The following is a 20,663-nucleotide window of genomic DNA, read 5'->3' as shown; positions in this document are numbered from 1 at the left end:
ATATTATCTTATTCTCACAACATTCCTATTAAGTGTTAATAGGATTTATTAATATACTCACAGATCTGAGGGTCAGAAATGTGAACTAGCTTGCTCAAGGTCATACAGGTAGTAAGCTCCTCCACTAGACAGTAAGCCTCACAAGGATAGGGACCATGTGGATTTTGCTTATCTGTGCCTAGTATTCATTTGTTTATTTAACAAATGTTTATCAAACATTTAGTATGTGCCATGTTAAGTATCTTTCTAGGTTTCTGTTCTAATGAAGCTTATATCCCAGTGGGGAAAAGACAAACACAAAACAGGTAAACAGGTATATGAACAACATAATTTCAAATAGTAATAAGAGCCTTGAAATCAAGAAGACAGGATGGTGTGATAGTGATCAATAGTGCTGGCAAGCTACTGTAGACCAGTGGGTGGTCTAGCAAGATTTCCCTGAGGAGGGAATGTAGCTATAGAAGGAGAACTCTGTAAATGTTTGTTGGTTTAATACACTTACTAGAATATAAACGTCATGAGGGAGGGAGGGAGGGACTTCCTCTGTCTTGTCCACCATGGTATCCCCAGCACCTATATCTGGCATAGCTATTGAGTAGGCTCTGATCAACCATTTATTTGGATAAATGAATATATAAATACATATACGAGTATTTCTTCAATCATTTACTTAAATCATTGATTTTCAAGGAGACTGTGTGTTGGGTAGTGTCTGCTTTTGGTCGTCACAGTGATGTAGAGGATGATTCCTGACATTTATGGCAGAAGGGACGCTATATATAGGGCCAGTCTGTGGCTTACTCGGGAGAGTGTGGTGCTGATAACACCAAGGCCACGGGTTCGGATCCCTATATAGGGATGGCCGGTTCGCTCACTTGGGAGAGTGTGGTGCTGACAGCACCAAGTCAAAGGTTAAGATCCCCTTACCGGTCATCTTTAAAAAAAAAAAAGAAGGGATGCTATATATCTTGCAAAGCATGGGGACAGTCCCATATACCATAGTCACATAAGGTCACATGACTCTCAAATGACCTGCCAGACTCTAATGTAGATGAAAAATGTTTTTATAATTACCCAAGCCTACACACCCTCTAACATAGAAACAAAGTATTTTTGCCACCTTAAATAAAAGCTAAATTTCCAGAAATGCCACTAGCATTTAAATAGAGGGGATGATTGCGTTTTGTTTCACTGAAGCTTTACCAAAATTTGTTCATCTTTTCAGAAAATCACATCACCCATGGATACTACTGCATTTCTAGCTTCTGATGATTTCACCTCTAAATCCCAGTATTCTGAAAAATTCAGCCTGTCTTCTCGTTGTATTTGGGCCCAATCATTTACACATTGAACCACCTATTATTTGATTATACTCTATTTTATGCCCCCTTTATTTTACAATTAGACATTCCATTGATTTTTAAATACGATGCGGGTTAAACTATTTCTGGCTTCTAGTCCGGGATGGTGGGAGGAGGGGCGCTACGATCTATTTCTCAGGGAGTCGGGCCCTGGGTCTCTCCGGAGCCGCGAGCCCAGCGGTCCTCCTCGCGCCAGGGGTCGCTGTGGTGCCTCGCGGCCGCGCCGGGTCTCTCTCGCGTGGCCGCCCCGCCTCGGGCCCCCGGGCTGAGTGGGCGGGCACGACTGCGCCCAGGTCGCGAGGCGCCCTTCGACCAGCAGCGCCCGGGGCGGGCGGGTATAAATGGAGCGGTGGCTCCCCCAGCCGCCTCTCTCCGCCCCGGGTCGCCGCCGCCTGCGCCGCTGTCGGGCTCAGCGGCCTGAAGAAAAAAAGTGAAAAAGATAAAAAAAACCAGAAAACGCTTCAAAATCTAAAAAAAAAAGGAAAAGAAAAAGCGAATCCTCCTCGGAGAGCCCGCGGGGAAGTCACTTGGGCGCGCTTCCGGCCTGCCCCGCGCCGCCGCCGCTGCCGCACTTGGCGTCTGTCGGTCCGGGGGTGAGCCGCCCGCCCCGGCCTGCCGCGCCCCCGCGCCTCCGTCCGCCCGGCCCGCGTCCGCGCCGCGTGGCAGCCCCGGCCCCCCGCCGCCCGCGCCCCCCGCGCCGGCTGCCTGCGCACCACGTGTCCGCGCTGCCCTTCGCCGCCGCCCGGGGCTCGCCGAGTCGGCACCCACCAGGTTGGGGGTCCCTCTTCCTTGGCCGTTGTAATCTTAAACCGCCGGGAGCTCGAGGCCTGTATTTATAGAAAAACGCGTGTCCCGAAGGCCGCCCTGGGCAGCATCTGGTTGCCTCTTAAAAGAATTTTTACCCTTCGGAAGGGGATTCCCATTTGAGTTTTTGTTTTGTTTTGTTTGAAATTCGGACCTTCAAACCAGAACAGCAGAAAATTAACAAACTCCCAGGGAGGGCCATATTGTTTTTGAGAGCCTTTGTCTGAGGCTTTGCAGTCCCGTGCGAGCTGTCCCTGAACTCCGTTCCCGTCCCGTCTCCGCGCCTACCTGCTCCAGCTGCTCCCAGCTTCGCTCTGTGCCACCTGTGAGCCGCGGTGCCAAGGGGAGCCCCTTTTGTCCTGCGGTGGGCCTTACAAGAAGTCCTGGCGGGGCTCGGCGTGGTGGGGGGTGGGGAGATGAACGCTGCCGCCAGCAGCTACCCCATGGCCTCCCTGTACGTGGGTGACCTGCACTCGGACGTCACCGAGGCCATGCTATATGAAAAGTTCAGTCCTGCGGGGCCTGTGCTGTCCATCCGGGTCTGCCGCGATATGATCACCCGCCGTTCCCTGGGTTATGCCTACGTCAACTTCCAGCAGCCGGCTGACGGTGAGTAGAAGCTATGCCCACACGTTCGTGGGATCCCAGGGGATCCTAGGAGTCATCTGGGCAGGGCCCTACTGTCAAGGTGGGGGGGCATCACGACAGCTTGTTGCTACAGAAGCCATAGTGGGGAGCAGGGGTTGAGAACACGGAGGCTGGCATCAGATGACCCGAGTTTCAATCTTGCTTCTACCACTTGCTAACTGGGTGACCTTGGGGCTGTTCGGTGGTGGGGGGTGGGGGGGAGGGGTGGTTTGGAACCCAAGGCGACGGTAAAATAGGATCATAGTGAAGTCACTGTCTCCTTATCGTGTGTGGTCCTGCTCTAGTGGGGCTGGGTAGTTAAGAGACCCTTATGTGGTCAGTGGCCATGGACTTGTGCCCCTCACAGGCCTGCCAAAAGGCAGGATAATTGAAACAATTCCCTGCAAAAGTTTTACATTGCAAAGCTGCTGCCTCTCCCCCTCCCCAACTTTATCCTGACCAAGATGCCTGTTTGATTTTGTGTTGATAAGGGATCAGGTAGGTAGGTAGGTTGGTTTCAGGTATGTAGGAAGCAGGTGTAACAATTCTGTGCATTAAACTAGCAGGGACTTGGCGTTAGTGCCCCCCAGAGCTGCGTGTGCCAGGCCAGCTCCCTGGTCTGTGTGTTTACCACTGGGTGGAGGGTGTTCTTTTCTCTGGACAAAGCCCTGGGCTGTGGAGAATGGTATGGTATCCAGGTACTTTGGGGAAGTGTCACAAAATCCACTGGGCTGATGGCAGTTATCGCCTCACCTGTGACAGTGCTTTACACTTGTCAAACCCCTTTTACTTCACCCCATCTGAGTAAAATAGCACTCCTGAGAAGGAAAAGGAACTGCGAAGGTTGGAGGCCACATTGGGACTCCCAGTGCAGTACTTTGCTACCACAGACTGTGACCTTAGCATGGAGCAGTGGAGAGGTATGCTGCAGGCGTGGCAGGAGTGAGGCCAGAAGAAACCTAATCAGGGACTGCACGTGACTTCAGATTAAAAGGGAACAACTGCAGAGACAATTACTGGGAGAAAAAGCCATTCTGTGGCCAGGGATCTCCAGGTCCCTATTTTTGTCCCCATTTTGTTCACTGTCCATGAGGCTCAGAGAATGATACTTGCCCAGGTTTCAGCTGAGATCAAAGAACTGGACTTGTTGAGAGAGGCTATGTATTGCTACTATCAATCCAGTGTGCTCTGACCTGAGTTTTGTATCTGGCCATGGGAACACAAAGATAGCTGAATGTGGTCCTTGTAGGGGGGAATAGTGGGTACATTAGTCGTTGCCTGCCTTCTTGACTCTTCTGAACAAAAGTCATGTCACTTAGAGATAGTAGAAGCCATTGGTCAGTGTGTCTGCCAACACATACCTCTGCAGAACTTCTCCCTGCTATAAATAAGTACAGCCAGTTTTGTCAGACTAAGCCAACTTGCCTTGTGCGGTGCTGTCTGAAATAGACGACCTGGGTTGAAATGGGCTCCTTTACTGCTAATTAATGAAAGTTTGGGATCCCAGGCTGCGTATCTCAGATAGCCATCACAAGCAAACTCCTCTGTGCCTGGACTTTTCTTGACTTGGATCTGTCTTGTTATCTCGATACCCTTTCCCCACCCCCCACCCCCCATACAAACAAGCCCACCTTCTGAGGAAGATGGTAAAAGCTTGTTGGAAATAATGAGTGAAAAGAAATTCCCTTGTCTGATTGGACAGTTGAACTTGTGAAGGGACAGAATTGGGGACATTTGTCCCCCTTTTAAGTGAGATGTTGCCTGAGGCAAGGAACAGGCTCCTTGCTCTGACCCTATCTGAATCTCCTCATGGAGGAGGTTCTGGGTGATGTCATTACATCAGTGAAGTCACTGCTATAAAATAATAGTGTAAGGAATAGTTGAAGTTCCTGGCTGGAAGGTGATGGTATAGTTTCGCTTCTGGTCCTTTCAATGGTCTCTGTGGTGCACACATAGACTTGGTTGGGAATGAAGGCAGCAAGCATCCCAAGGCACTGGATGGAGAACTTGGTTGGGCACCAGGGTAGTTGGAAGTCCTAGAATTTCATAGAACTCAGATTAAGACTTCAAAAGACCTGGAAACCACTAGGTCCCGGGCCTATCTGCATTGTTTGCTTAGACAGAAAGGTATGGCAGTTTCATCCTTGTCCTGACAATGTAGAAGACATTTCCATGTGTGACCAGTAGTATCTTTTTTGATGATGGAGGCTTTTTTTTTTGTCTGAATAATTTCTGTTCTTAGAAATTGAAAATATAAGAAACTGAGCTGAATTCAGGAATAGCTCTTTTTTCCAAATTAGTTGCTCATAGGTTTTGTCATTTTTCTCTTTATAGATGGATTACATACTAAATGACAGCTACTTCGTAGCTTTGATGCAATACCTCACTGAAAAAATAAATCAGAAAATCGGGTATTAGTTTTGTAATCACTAGCTAGCTGCTCAATTTAGCCACCCTGAACATAAGTTTGTTCATTTTATAGAATGGATAATTTCAGCTGTTCTACCTGAGTCAGGGTGGGTGGGTGGGTGGTAGGCTGCAAAGTCTCTTATAAATGGTAAAGCTTAGTCAAATGTGAGGTATTATTATTGGATCTTGGTGCCCTTAAGACCATGTAGATTGTCTTTACCACAACTCCTTTACCCTATAAGACACAGACCCAGAAGAGTTCAGACTTCTGTCATGGAGTAGAGCAGTTAGCTAGAACTTCTTGTATACTTGGTAACAATGCAGCCTAGAGGAATCTGATGCCCTTTGATTTTAGTGGAGTTGCCTATTATCAGAGTGATTACCTTGAAAAGTCCTGGACTAATCCGTTCTTGGTATGGTGGCAGTCACCTGTGAGTTCAGTTCTTGATTGAAATGTGTTTCTCTTAACAGCTGAGCGGGCCTTGGACACCATGAACTTTGATGTGATTAAGGGAAAGCCAATCCGTATCATGTGGTCTCAGAGGGATCCCTCTTTGAGAAAATCTGGTGTGGGAAATGTCTTCATCAAGAACCTGGACAAATCTATAGATAACAAGGCACTTTATGATACTTTTTCTGCTTTTGGAAACATTCTTTCCTGCAAGGTAAACATTGATTAAATGATTTCAGCAGAACAATTATTGAATCTTGAAAATAAGATAAATACCAAATGGGGAATTGCCTTGGAACTTGGCAACAGGGTATGGTAATTTTCAAAATGCTGGAAATGGAATCCTAAAAGTTCCTTGAGATAATCTTGGGGCTACAACCTTAGCATAACCAGCAGGAGTTTTGATATCTTTGTTTATTCTTTCAATCTGAAATATCCTTCCTGTTTTCTAGATTTAGAAGGCCTCAAAGGTTTTTCTTTTGTGTGGGGGAGAGGAGAGGACCGGAGAAGTGCCTCTGGTCTCCAGGAAGCTTTGCTTAATCATGTTAGAAGTATAAATTCACCCTCTTCCTTCTCTATTTATGTGGAGCACTTTGTAAAACTTACATGTGGTTGTTTACATATCCGACACCGTACTAGACTGAAATTCTATTGTGGCTTTGGAAAATGGTTTGTCTTTTTGCAGCACTGTGGTTTGCACACAGATCTCTTAAATGTTTTTAATAAAAGTAAATAAGAAAACATTATTTGGAATAGAAGCAGCCTAATAGTGGCTACCATTTGTAAATGGAACACTTATTGGGTGCCTGGTATTTTGCTAACTGTTAGAAAACTCATACCTGGTACAGTTGGATGTCTCTGGACCATGCCTCTCCGGCACAGGAGACCCCGAGGTTCTCACATCTCTGGAGCTGGCCCGTGGTGCTAAAGTAGTCCACCTTGTCTTCAACAGGTGGTGTGTGATGAGAACGGCTCTAAGGGTTATGCCTTTGTCCACTTCGAGACCCAAGAGGCTGCCGACAAGGCCATCGAGAAGATGAATGGCATGCTCCTCAATGACCGCAAAGTGTGAGTGTCCCAGTCTGGAGCAACAACCATCGCATGAGCCAGCCATGGCCCCACCTCGGTATTAACTGGCACACAAGGCAGCTACTGGTTCTCTCGGCCCAAGTGTGGCCTGCTCCTACCTCTCCACTCCAGGGCTGGTGAGTCTCCTTGCCCGAGCTGTTGCAGCCCTTTTGACTCGCCAAGTTGGGCTTCCTGCCCAAGCCATGGCCTGCCTGCTGCCTCTCCCTTAAAGGCATCCGTCCATGGGTTTTGTGAGCATCGGCAACTGGGGCTGGCTGGAAGGCAACACTAAGCCCACTCTGAGCGGGGGTCTTGGCCAGCAGCAGAGTGGAGAGGGCCCTGGACTGACCACCAGGAACGGTATACTAGCTACGTAACCTTGGCCTTTCTGTGACTCAGGTCTGTCCATGGGTCTCTCGATAGTAGTTGATTCCAAATTGTCCCTCCCAGTTCTCCATTTTCTGACTTATGACTCAGTGACCTAATGCAAGGCTGGTTCCACAGCAATACTTAATTTGGTTACAATGAAAAATCCCATCGCTCTGCAGAGACACTTCATAACAGACCTTGTTGCTTTGGTGTGGTTGTTACTATAGAATGGAGAGAGGGAAACTTAGCAAAGCCATGTGGGGAGGAAATGGGACAGTAGGTCTTGCTTTTATAAGCAAAAATCATTTCTGTCCTTTGTGCTGTTGGACAGACCAGAGGGTGGGTTGTGTTTATAATGTCTACATGCCCAGTGCATAATTGTTCTACAGGTATCACTAGGAAGAAATATAAGAATTTTCAGTATGTGGATACATTTTCCTATTAAGTATAACAATACTAAAATGAATAAAGGAAAAAATCAAAGGGTACCTCTTCACTCCAACAGTCTCACTCTTCCTAGGATTAACCAATGTTAACAGTTTGGTTTGTATCCTTTCAGAACTTTTCTATGCATTTACGTAGATGCACAGAAATGAACGTTTTAAAAACATGGTCATCAGGTTTCTTCATGAAGGCAGTATGATGTGGTAGGAGTAGCCCTGGTCTGAGCCAGGAGCCCAGGGGCTGGTCCTCGCAGGATAGTCCTGCCTCTTTCTCTTTCTGCGGGGGCCTTGGGGTGTCTCTGAGCTTACTCTCTTGGTGGTGGATGGGGACCTCATGTGTTTTAACCTCTCCTGTCAACCTTTAACCTGCATTCCTTTGGGCCGCTGGAAATCATGTTTTGTTCCTCTGGGTGATTGTTGTTTCTCATGGTTTCTTTTTAGGTTTGTTGGCAGATTCAAGTCTCGCAAAGAGCGGGAAGCTGAGCTTGGAGCCAAAGCCAAGGAATTCACCAATGTTTATATCAAAAACTTTGGGGAAGAGGTGGATGATGACAGTCTGAAAGAACTATTCAGCCAGTTTGGTAAGATGAGGGCCCTTTGCCCCACATGGCCCCTTTCACAGTCCACCAGACCTAGAATTCATCTGTTTTCACTTAAGAGATGAAGGTACTCAGACCCAGAAATAAATCACCTTGCATGACAAAGGTCACCGAGTAGATAGGGATAGACTCCAGGCCTCAGCTCTTGGCTTCATCCTCCTTCCTTCCATCCCTGAGGCCATCTCAGCTGCTTGGTCAGAATTAGAACACCAGGCACGATGCCTCTTTCTGTCTTAGGAGTCCTGGCTTTAGCCAGAGATTTGCTCCAACTGGGTTCCTAGAGAGAAGCCTTCTCTCCTTGAGCTGTAGTAGAGATGATGTTGCTAATAGCTCTGTCCTTTGGTAATAGGTAAAACCCTAAGTGTCAAGGTGATGAGAGATCCCAGTGGGAAATCCAAAGGCTTTGGCTTTGTGAGTTACGAAAAACACGAGGATGCTAATAAGGTGAGAGTACCACGATGGTCGGGAAAAATTTATAGGAGGGCAGGGCCTTGCTAGCACATAGTAGAGCAGAGCTGGGATGGTCTGACTAGTAGTGGATGTTCAGTTACTGTATTCTGGAATCATCTTCCTGAGGGGTTCCACATGTTAATGTGTCATTCAACTATTCACAAAGCACTTGGCATATAACCTGTGACCTCATCTGTCAGCTGTTGAAAGAATAGGACAGGTGTTTGTTCCCATTCATAGGTGAGGGAACTTAAAGTCCAAAGAGTTGCTGATTTGGTAACAGCACAGCAGCTGCTTGTGGGCAAGGAATTGTGCTAGGCCCTCAACATATATCCACTTAAATACCCACAAAAAGACATGAGAATTTTAGACAGCCAAATTATCAACGTAGGCTATATCACCATGCTTCATTTATACAACCAAACTTTTTTTTTCCATATTGTTTGTAACAATAACTCACTTGAGATATTAACCACACTTTACAGAAGAGGAAGTTTGGATTTGTTTAGCGGACTTCAGAGATGGGATGAAATTTGTTTTTAGCCCTATAGAAAAGATTTCTTTCTCAGAATATGTGGTGGGTTTACAGATATTTAGAATAAAGCCCCTGTCTCTGCAACTTGATTTGAAAGATTTATATTTCCTCTCTAGGCCGTGGAAGAGATGAATGGAAAAGAAATCAGTGGGAAAGTCATATTTGTAGGCCGTGCACAGAAGAAAGTGGAACGTCAGGCTGAGTTAAAACGGAAATTTGAACAGCTAAAACAGGAGAGAATTAGTCGTTATCAGGTGAGGTGGTCTTGTGCCAGCCTACCAACAAGGGATTTACTATGAAATATTTGCAAAGCCCCCTTATGTTCAGCAGACTTTCTTTTTAGGGACTTGGAGTCTGGTCTTGCTCTCATTTCTCCCAAGAAGATCAGGTTTAAAAGGATTTATACCTACCAAATATGGCAGTGATTATAGAATTGGGACAGAAGAGATCAACCTGTTCATTTAGAAGCTCTCAATTCCAGAAGCTTCAGCCTATTGTTCCTAGCTGTATATGTTCCCCTTACTTAAATAATACTCCTTTGTTTGGAATGGTGGCAAGAAGAACCCGTCTTGGAGGTGAATAGTCAGCCAGTGCAGCTGTAGGGAAAGATAATATTGCGAATGCATTGGTGGTCCTATCAGAGTCTTAGGGCAATAGTTTCTCAATTTTGGGCTTGAGATGATTAGAGTCATCTGCAGAGCTTGTTAAAACAGATAGCTAGGCCCCAGCCCCAGAGATTCTGATATATTGTTTGGGGTCTGGCCTGAGAATTTTCATTTCTGATGAGTTCTCAAAGATGCTGGTGCTGTTGGTCTGGGGACTGCACTTTGGGAACTTCTGTCTCAGGGAATATGTATGGTATAGAAGTGCAATTAACAGTGATCCTTCTCCTTCAGGGGGTGAATCTCTATATTAAGAACTTGGATGACACCATTGATGATGAGAAATTGAGGAAAGAGTTTTCTCCTTTTGGATCAATCACCAGTGCTAAGGTATTTTGATACTGAGATTTTGGGATTGAAAGAAGTAATATTCTATTACAGGTTTATTGATATTCATTTCATTGAAGGAATAGGATCTATAAATTGTGTTTATTTCTGAGTAGCTACTACATTAGTAAATTCCTTCTTGACTTCAATTACCCATCTGAGTACATGCCCTGGGGAATGACATTTCATTAGGTTAACATTGCACAGTCTCCCAAGCACTGGAGTATCGAGAGGAACCTGACTCAGTCCTTCCCTTCCAGCCCTCCAGAGCACCTGAATCTTTCCCATTCCTTGCTGCCTCATGCTGGTGTGGGGACAGATGGTGCTACAGTATGAGCAGAGGAAATCCAGACAGGTTGTTTTCCAATTGTTTTGGAATCTGTCTCTACAACTCTGCCACATTTTCTCCTTGAGAATTAAGGGATTTTGAAGATTTTGGAGCTGGTGTTGGAAACTTCTGATCTTATAGAGGAGGAAAAGGGAGTAGAATATCTGTTTTTCCGTGTTTTGCAATGTGTATCATTTGCTTGATTTTCTTTGATAATCTTATCAGCTGAGGTAGCAGGGTGAGTAAGTATGAATCTCATTTTAAAGATAAGGAATTTGAGTCCTTGAGCAAGAGAATGCTAGCTATATGGGGATGATTTACTGCGTGTCCTTGGCACTTTGGAAATGTGATGGAGACTGATGACGCCTGAAAGTTTTGGGTCATAGCCTGTTGTAGGCACTGGTCCTACTCAGCAGAGATGAAGCAGATACCACAAAGTTCTTTAGGTAATGAGATAGGAGGCTTGGTGGTCCTGCCCCAACCCTTAAAGTTGCTTCTTCTTGGTAGTGTTGTGCAAAGGATCGTTTTCAGTTGTAGTAGGGAGTTGACCAGAGACCATTTCTCTTTGCCCAGTTCCTTTTTTCCTTGCTCTTGCCCCTTGACCTGATACCCATCAGTGCAAGGAATGATCTTACCTGCACAGTAGTCAGGTTGGCACTTGTAAGAAGAGAGCGAAAGAATCATGTCTTGATGTTTCACAGGCACCATTTTCAAGATCATGGTGTGGCATTATTTTCACACACCTCACTGGCCTACCTCTTTGGTAGAGGTGTTTGGTTGGCATAGATCTCTCCAGGCCATTAACTAAGACAGGAAATGGGGCCAAGTACACGTGGTCATATTGCTATATGTCCTTGGAGGAGATACACCAGGGAAAGCAATAAATGCTTTTCAGGTGGGGAGAGAAGTTATTAGTGAATGACTGTGTGGGGAAAGACTACCTGAACCAGTAGACATGTGGCTTTGTACCCGTCTGCCGTGGAGTGTATCATGAAAATTGAAGTTAAGAGGGCAAGTAAAACTAGAATCTAGGCTACCTGGCTCCCAGCTAGCCATCTGTTATTTCCATGGAATTAATGGTGGCAGTCATCGGTGACCTAAGGGTTTTATAACTCCTGACCACATGTGGTATTTCAAAAGCATTATCCTAGCCTTTCTAAGAGCTCATTAAAGTTTTGTCCACCAAATGAGTTCTGCAAATAAATTGCTCAATAACACTGTTAAGATCTCTTGTGGGTACCCAGGGGATAGCTATGCTTCTAAGTATCAGAAAACATCTTTGAGTTTCTGGTTTTTCAATTAGTCTTATCATAGTGTTTGGGAACTCTAGCATCTCCTGGGGACTTAAAAAAGAAAATGCCTAGATACCTTAGAGGTTGATGGATATACATCCTGGGCCAGGACCCAGACTTGGTAACTCGTCAGCAAAACCCAGGTTTTCTGGTTCTTCTGAAAAGCTGCCACCCATTACCCTCCCCAACATGGACACCTTTTTCTTAAATAGCTGGTCTCGTTTTGTAGGTAATGCTGGAAGATGGAAGAAGCAAAGGGTTTGGCTTCGTCTGCTTCTCATCTCCTGAAGAGGCAACCAAAGCGGTCACTGAGATGAATGGACGCATTGTGGGCTCCAAGCCACTGTATGTTGCCCTGGCCCAGAGGAAGGAAGAGAGAAAGGCTCACCTGACCAACCAGTATATGCAGCGGGTGGCCGGAATGAGAGCACTCCCTGCCAATGCCATCTTAAATCAGTTCCAGCCTGCAGCTGGTGGCTACTTTGTGCCAGCAGTTCCTCAGGTGGGTCTGTCAGCTGTATGATCATGGCTCTTTGGAACCTGCCTGCTAACAGCTGCTTCTGTAGTCTGCAGTGGTTGGGGAGAGGGATTTTTGGATATTGGAGTTTTAGAATGTTAGAGTAGAGACTCTTCAAGTAAAAGTGAGGAAGGACTTACCCTTGGTCATACACACACATAGTGGCAGAGGTACAGTAAAATAGTCCCCATTAACTGACCCCCAGCTTTTGAGTAGAGAGCCTTTATTCCAAATAATCAGCCCAGGGCCTTGCAGTGAGATGAGATGAGATGCTTCTAGTGTGGGTTCAGGTCCTTAAACTAAGAGGGTTGGGTGTTCTTTCTTACAGGCTCAGGGAAGACCTCCGTATTACACACCTAGCCAGTTAGCGCAGATGAGGCCTAATCCACGCTGGCAGCAAGGTGGGAGACCTCAAGGTAGGTGGTGGAGGACAATGATTTGATCACCCAGGGTATCCCTAGCCTGGTCTCCTCTGCCTTTCTTGCTTGCTCCCCTAAGGCCAGCTTAGGTTCTGGTCCACATTGCTTATCAGTGATGTACAATTTTTGACTTTTCACCAGGCTTCCAAGGGATGCCAAGTGCTATACGCCAGTCTGGGCCTCGTCCAACTCTTCGCCATCTGGCTCCAACTGGTAATGCTCCGGCCTCTCGTGGCCTCCCTACTACCACTCAGAGAGTCGGTGAGCAAACAGGCCTTTAGAAGCGTGGCCCGGGGAGGAGGGAGTCAAGATGACTAGCTCTACCCTAGGTTGGTCAGTTTGTTGGGCTCAAGTTCTTTGAGTCCTAATTCTGTAATCTTAGCTGTGTGCTCAGGTAGGCACTTCAGGAACAGGGAAACAAAAGGAGTTCTGGTTGTGTTGGTTACTTTTAACATTCTTTGCTCATCGGTAATTCATGTGAAAAAGGTTAATTGTAGAAGTTTGTTAGCTGGATGACTACAGAGGCCGCCTGTTCTTTTGGATGAGGGAAGCAGGTACAAGAAAACTTTTTTGCAGAATATCTGTATACCAGGATGTGGAAAGAGTTGTATGTTATCCTTTGGTTCATCCTCAAAAGTAGCAGTAGTGACCCCACATGTGATGTGTTGTGTGAACATACTTTGGAGTTTCTCCTTCCGTGGGACGTGGCCAGTTGGACATCTGCTGCCAACACTGATGTGCATTTGCTGGTCTGTTGTAGGGTCTGAGTGCCCGGACCGCTTGGCTATGGACTTTGGTGGGGCTGGTGCCGCCCAGCAAGGGCTGACTGACAGCTGCCAGTCTGGAGGTGGTATTGGATGCACACAGAAGGGGGAAAGATGGGATTTGACGGGTCTTTGCCCAGACTGATGGGCTTTAATCTCTTTGTTCTTTCCCTAAGGCGTTCCCACCGCTGTGCAGAGCTTAGCACCTCGTGCTGCTGCTGTTGCTGCTACTGCTCCTCGGGCTGTTGCACCATATAAATATGCCTCCAGTGTTCGCAGTCCCCATCCTGCAATACAGCCTCTGCAGGTGAGGTCCCCCAAACAGAATGCTAACAGGATTTCCCCCATTTCCACTTGGTTTAAATGATGCTTTGATTCCTTCAATGAGTATTAAATGTTTGCTCTGTGTGACAGTGCTGTGTTATATGTGGTGATTCAGACACTGTCCCTGCCCTTCAGGGGCTTACTAGTGGGAGAGAAGGGGCTTGAAAGTGTTCTTCTTAATAAGAGTTTACCCAGAAATGCTGCAAAGGAGGCAGCCAGTGCTTCCTGCTCTCCTTTGGCAACATACATGTGCTCCCTGAGTTCTTTGAGTCTCCAGGTCACTTTCACATCTAGTGGCCTATTTAATCCTTGGCTATTCTGCAAGACGATCAGTATATTAAAGCAGGAAATACCTTCAACTCACAGATGAAAAGTTCAGTTTCAGAGATGTTAAGGGAGGACCCAGAGCTTTGATTTCCTAAGCTGTAACTTGCTATCTATAGAGCTGTGACCCTAAAGGCAAACCAAGGCTCAGCCGGTTGGTTTCAGAGCTCAGTAGCAATTTGCTGTGGAGGTGCCACACTCAGCCTTCAGGTCCATAAGCTGCTTAGGAGATAGATAACTCGTTAACCATCCTCCTGCCCCATGCTCTCTGAGTTCGGGTTTTTCCAGAACTGGATGCTGTCTAAAATATCTTTTGCCTATGAGGTCTTACTTGTAGGTAACTGAAAGTAAGTGACTGGCACTGGCATTGCATGTTAATGGTCTTCAAGCATTTGATATAATAAAAACATTTGGCACAGTACAGGTGACGTGAGATGTACTTATGAATGTTTTGGTATTCACATCCTTTGACCCAATCTGTACTGGAATTCACTTAAAGGAAAACTAATTTTCCGGATTGTGCTACACATACAAATGTTAACTAACCTTATTTGTAACAAGGCTTTGAATTCTTGGGTAAGCTTGGGTGAATGAAATGAAATGTCAGAAAATTCTTGCTTTGCATTGTAAGTTTGTTATACGCATTTCATTTTTCTTCCTAGTAGCATGCCATTTTTATTGTAATTGGTTGCGTGTTTATGTCCATAGCACTCTTCACCCCTCAACCCCCCAAGGACCAAAATTAGTTCTTTAGAGCAAGGACAACTGACTCAATCTCTTTCACATAGTTAGATGTTCAGATGTTGAATGGTCAGGCTCTCAACCACCACCCCATCAAGTGTCCTTCTCTCTGTTAACCTGCTGCCTCTTCTGGTTCCCAGGCACCCCAGCCTGCAGTCCACGTGCAGGGGCAAGAGCCCCTGACTGCTTCCATGCTGGCCGCAGCACCCCCCCAGGAACAGAAGCAGATGCTGGGTGAGTGGTCCACATGCTTGAAGAAGAAGGAGCTAGAACCTGGTGCTGACCCGGACACCACTGTTAATTCTTTACTGGGATTGCATTTCTTTTTTATTAACTGTCCTCCCCATAGGAGAACGTTTGTTCCCGCTCATCCAAACAATGCATTCAAACCTGGCTGGAAAGATTACAGGAATGCTGCTGGAGATTGACAACTCTGAACTGCTGCACATGCTGGAGTCTCCTGAGTCTCTCCGCTCCAAGGTGAGCTGGTTCTCAGACCCTGTGGCTTTCGCTCAACCGAGGAGGATGGAGAGGGCAACCCTGGCCACCCAGATGCAGCAGAGAGAAGGGTCTGCTTCCCCCATGACCCTCTCCTCATGCCTTACCTGTGATTAGGGGCAGCTGCTATGTGGGTATTTGAGAAAGCTGTTGGCACCAGAAGTCCAGGGATCATCTCTACAGCTGATCCTGGTCTGCCGCTGGCCTGGGTACCAGGGAGAGATGAGTGGCTCTCCTTAGGCTCACTGACCACTGGAGATTTCTCACAGGTGGATGAAGCTGTGGCAGTTCTACAGGCTCATCATGCCAAGAAAGAAGCTGCCCAGAAGGTGGGCGCTGTTGCTGCTGCTACCTCTTAGACAAGGAAAAACCGTATGTTTGCTATTTTCATTTTCTGCAATGTTTTTGATTCGTGAATATCTTCCTAAAAGAGTAGGGGCAGTGTATAGAGCTATGTTTCTGCCATTTAACCTGACAGCTTGGGCAGGCTGTTACTGCACCTTTTTCTGTCATTGGGATGAGTTAATATGGAGAAGAGAGAGTACAGGTTGTGAGTTAAAAGGAACAGTTTCCGCCATAAAGAGCATCTGGTCAAGAATCGCCTGGTTGGTCTGAAATAGTGACAGGTACACAAGGAGTTCTCATAATCCCAAAGCCTCATTTTTATGAGCCTTTCTATTATCTTCTTTGTTTGGCCTGAAGTTGGTGAGGTTGTATGTACATCCACTGCTTTAGGTCCCAGAATACAACAGAGAGAGGCCTTGACGTTGAGGATCATGATCTAGTGGGAGAGACGGACACACACCTGACCACAGTTACAGTTCTTATGATGAGGGCTATGAACTCCATCTGTAGGGGCTTGGGGGAGTGAAGTTTAACTAGGACTTCTGACAAGGACTGGTTGTGGTTGCCTCCGGATAGAGAAAGGAGGAAGTGTCAAATGAGCAGAGGCAAGGAAAAGGAGTATGTGGTAAGGGTCAGAGCTCGTATGTTGGTAGGCTGACTTGGCAAAGCCATAGCCCTCGTGCCAGGGGCCTGAGGAGCCTAGTGGTTAGAAGACAGGGATACTGCTAAACATTGTACAGTGCACAGGACAACCCCAACAGTTTATACAGCCCCAAATGTCAATACTGCTGAAGTTGAGAAACCCTGTTCTAGAATACCTTTCTTTATCAGCCAGATTTCAGTAAATCTCTGGAATTATTTGATGATACATTTATTTGTGTTGGTGCTTTTCTTTTCAGGATTCAAAAGCCAAATAACCCCTCATGGAATTCAGCTCAAGGTTTGAAGACTTCCTAGCTTGTCCTATGGACCTCAACACCAAGAAACACAAATTGCAAATTTAATAGGTCATTTTGTATCAAAAGGTCAATTATGAAGAGCCTAGAATTTTTCAATTACACGAATATATCCTCTGGGTTCTGCTATGGCCCAGACAGTGTTAACTTTTTTTTTCTATTGTGGGTTTTGATTTTTCCCCCCAGAAATTGGTTTTATTTGTTGTATTCAAGTCTTAAGTTTCTCAATAAAGAAAAAACATCTCCATAAAACTGCCTCTGTCTTACCCATGTTACTGACCACAGTTTTATTTTATAAATTCCACTTTTCACTGGAAATTTTAGGATGTGAATAGGTTCATGAACTTCTTTCTGTATAGCTTATCCTTTCCTGACTTAAATTAACAGGATTAGCAAAGTATACAGAACTGTTTAATATGATCCTGTCCCGTCGATTCTGCTATAGTAGTGTCTTTATATTGGCACCACATAACTGACAGGGAACAGAGGTCTGGTGTGGTCAGAGCAGACCTTGGGTCTGGTTTAGGAAAATCTGGAGTACATAGTGGAGTTGACACATACTCCAAGGACACAGGGTGAGATCTGCAGAACCTGGCTGATGTGCTGCCCCCCTTCCCTTCTTGGGCTGTGTTGGTTAGGGGTTTGTCATGTTCCCTCTTATCTCCTACAGTCATTTTATCCTGCATGCAGGTCAGCAGATCCAATTACCCAGATTCTGCAACCAAGTTTTCCTCTGGCAGTGGGAAAATGTTAAGGATATTTGTGACAGTAGCGAACAGGCGCTAAAGTCCTCAGTGTTTTGTGATTCCTTTAATTCTCAAAGTGATAGCAACCTGGCCAAGGTCCACCAGTCAGCAGTGCATACCTTTGCAGCCTACTTGCCCTCCCTGTTCTCCAGCCAGGCTTCCTCTCCCTTGAGCTTGCCAGGCTGTCACTTTCCTTAGATTGTTCTTCCCCTTGGCAGGCTCCTTTTCCTTAAGGTCTGGTCTCACCTTAAATGAGACATAAAGGCCCAATCTAAAGCAGATGCCCCTATTTCCTGAAGGCCCCATCTTTTCTTAGTGAGGTTACTATTTTGTATTTTCAGTTAGCATCTTACTGCCCCGCCCAAGCTCCGTAGTACCCGGATGGTGCTGGCGGCCTGCGTGAGTCAGGCAGAACAAGGGGCGGGGTGAGGCGGGACCTGGCGTAGGCTTCCGGCGGAAGAGCCGGGGAGCAAGATGGCTGCCACCAAAGGGGTGCTCTGTGTGGGTGACCCGGAGTGGGGGCGAGGCGAGGTCTTTGAGGTGGGTCTCGGATTGAGTCCGGGATGGGGGCAGAGTGGTCTGGGCACAGACCCGTGGCCCCAGGTGACATGGCTGTGTCTCCTGCGGGGATTTATCTTCTCAGCCTCCGAGTGGCCCCTTCCTACCCTGGACCCAGATAGCGTTACCACCTCAGACCTCGTCCCAAGCTCTGGCACACTGTTCGTTCATTCCGTAAACTTTGCAGTCGTAGCTCCTTAGAGGAAGGAGTTCCCAGAGTAGCTGGGGGATTGTAGGAACAGCTTCATTGCGTGGGTGGTTGAGCGCTGTGTTGCGACTGTACGACGGACGATGACGAGGGACGGGCTAGGCGTTTCCGGGAAAAACCACTCCGTTCGGAGAGGTGACGGCAAACTTCCGGTGGACTCTGAGCGCAGAGACGGTTTTGAAAGATTCTGAGTTAGCCGGGCAGCCAAGATGGGAGCAAGGCTGTTGCCTAAATGGAGAGGAGCAGCAAGAGCAAAAACCCAGAGGCATTAAGGAGGTGGCACTTGGGGGCAGAGTTTGCGTTGGGTTAGCAAGAGGAAAAGAGGCTAGAGAGGGGGGCAGGGCTCAGGTTATGAAGGTCTTATGTGCCATGCTAAGAAATGTGGGCTTCACCCGTTGGGCATTGGCGAGCTTTTGAAGAATACTAAGCAGAAGAGTGATGTAATCAGATTTGCACTTTCTTAGGGTCATTCTAGCGTCCTTATAAAGGAGAGAGAGAAACTGGAACCAGTGATCCCATTTAGGAAACTCACTTTAACCAGAGTCTGGATATAGATCTGAAGAGGGAAAGGGAGAGGAGTGTACCTCACAAGTAATTTTGTATACCCGAAAGAGTGTTGGGACCGCTCTTTTCCTCCCCTCCCTGTGCTCTTGTTAACAGGGTGTTGCAGCAGCTGCACCGAGAGTATGGAGGACCTTAATTCAGAGTGCGCTTGGTGTCTTTGCCAGGTGGGCTGAACAAAGTTCTTCATGCTGCTTTTATTCCTTTTGGAGACATCACAGATATTCTGATTTGCGTGTATTGTGAAACGGGTGACACTGAAAAGTATCTCTCGTGTTCAGACTCCTGATACCAGGAAAGGAACTTGGGGGAACATTTAAGTCATGTGCATTCTGTGTATGGCTGGTATATAATGAACTTCAGCAGGATATCTCTAGGTCAACATGGCTGTGATCTTGGTGGTGAAAAAGGAATGTTCTGAAGGCATCAAGGCCAGGATGGTAATGTGGCTATGGGCTGAAATTTACTTGAATTTGAGGATGGCTTTCTCTGGATTGGAACCATTTGGGGGCTTTGATTTCTGATTTTTTAATATGAAAACGATATAGTAAGAATAAGTTGGAGGATAGTCTTAGAAAAATCTTTGAAGGTTTGGTGGTTGTTTCACACCACCTGCTGGTTAACTGTACTCTACCTTACCTGTGCACCAGGCCTTCCTTCTGGGCAGTTGTGCTCTTAAATAGCAGAGGGTAGCAGGGAAGCTCAGCCTTGACAGTGGAGCCTTGGCCTCTGCTTACCAGAATGAGTTTTTCTTCAGTTTGTATCATGATTGCAGGGCAAGTTTATAGATGATCCTTTGTTATTTTCTAAGATAAGAATTTTAGACCCAGCTCTGCCACTAACTTTCTATGTAGACACTTAAACTCTCTGAGCTTTAGTTCTTCAAATCTTAAATAAAAAGGTAAGACTGGCTTTTGGGGGCCCTACTACCCGTGAGTTTTATAAATAAGTCCTATCGCTCTTGGTCTCCCCCAGCTAAAATAATTTTTTTCTGAAAACAGGGGCTGTGCTTCCTTCTTTAGTAGTAACCTAACTCAGTAGTAAGGTCAATGCTCTAAACACAATTAATGCTCAAGTGGAATGAATGATTGTTAGATAAACACCTTTTTCTACTTTCTATAAGTTTTGTAAACAAAGATTATCAAAATGCTTGGAGAGATTAAAACAAAAATGCTTGGAAAGCAACTTAAGACTTAGATTCTGTAGTGGTAGAATTGGATACTACAAAGTTTAAAATTTTAGTTTGTAATTTATCTATGTTTATTTAAAACAAAATTACTTTAATATTTCTGGAAGCGTTGAATAAAGTAAGAAAAATCTAAAAATCAGATTTTTACTTTCTAAGTGGCATTTGGCTATGGCATGTTTCCTCCTATTGCCCACATAACAACCCATTTCTGCTTTTATAGAAAAGTATCAAGGATTCTCCTTTGTTGAATTCAGGTTGGCAGAAGTAAGAAATTTTCCCTGTTTAGTATTTGACTAGTGTCATTGTCATTGGTTACAAAAGGTGTCACACACTTTGAGTATGCGTAGTCGTTTCCTGGTGCTGCCGTAATAAATTACCACAAACGTGGTGGCTTAAGACAACAAAAATTTATTCTCTCACAGCTCTAGAGAATAGAAGTCCAAAATCAAGGTGTTGGTAGGGCCATGCTCCCTCTAATTGCATCTGCAAAGACCCTACTTCTAAAATAAGGTCACATTCTGAGGTTTAGGTGGACATGAAATCTGGGGGTGCATTATTCAACTCATTACAGTGGCTCAGTAGTGGCAGTTGCAGAGACAAGAAGTTCTGGTTGAACGAAGGTCCACCGGCCTGGTTCAAAGTTCCCTCGTGTAGTCAGAATGTAAAGGACAGGTCCTACAGAGCCTTGAGCCCTCTGGCCTGGCTTTTATTGTTCCTGTTTTGCTGTGTGTATTCTCCCTGTCCATCCCCTGAGCACACATCGGTACACCACCAATCTTAACAGGCAG

General features: G+C 46.0%; 1 protein-coding gene, 1 non-coding gene and 1 pseudogene across 5 annotated transcripts; all 3 read left to right on the top strand.

Annotated features, from left to right (window-relative positions):
• The first annotated feature begins 1,705 nt into the window (after positions 1-1,705).
• PABPC4 (poly(A) binding protein cytoplasmic 4) lies at positions 1,706-16,865 on the top strand. Of its 4 annotated transcripts, none has more exons than XM_063104181.1 (16): positions 1,706-2,774; positions 5,673-5,866; positions 6,605-6,720; positions 7,974-8,113; positions 8,481-8,575; positions 9,233-9,370; positions 10,013-10,108; positions 11,955-12,227; positions 12,571-12,658; positions 12,803-12,874; positions 13,422-13,508; positions 13,602-13,732; positions 14,955-15,048; positions 15,164-15,294; positions 15,582-15,684; positions 16,557-16,865. In XM_063104181.1, the coding sequence occupies exons 1-15, from the start codon at positions 2,582-2,584 to the stop codon at positions 15,669-15,671; spliced, it is 1,938 nt and encodes a 645-aa protein (XP_062960251.1). In that variant the 5' UTR covers positions 1,706-2,581; the 3' UTR covers positions 15,672-15,684; positions 16,557-16,865. The 4 variants fall into 4 exon arrangements, with proteins under 4 accessions (XP_062960251.1, XP_062960250.1, XP_062960253.1 ...); XM_063104180.1 differs by having other exon boundaries at positions 12,803-12,922; XM_063104183.1 differs by lacking the exon at positions 13,422-13,508.
• Positions 10,375-10,509, top strand: LOC134385397 (small nucleolar RNA SNORA55). The gene has a single exon (XR_010024372.1). It is a non-coding gene; the product is annotated as a small nucleolar RNA SNORA55 (small nucleolar RNA).
• Positions 16,866-17,821: 956 nt separating the features above from the next.
• Positions 17,822-20,663, top strand: part of LOC134383772 (peptidyl-prolyl cis-trans isomerase E-like) — a 29,948-nt pseudogene continuing 27,106 nt past the window's right edge.

Source organism: Cynocephalus volans, chromosome 8 (genome assembly GCF_027409185.1).
Source record: "Cynocephalus volans isolate mCynVol1 chromosome 8, mCynVol1.pri, whole genome shotgun sequence".
Taxonomy (NCBI): domain Eukaryota; kingdom Metazoa; phylum Chordata; class Mammalia; order Dermoptera; family Cynocephalidae; genus Cynocephalus; species Cynocephalus volans.
This window is presented reverse-complemented; position numbering and strand designations above follow the sequence as displayed.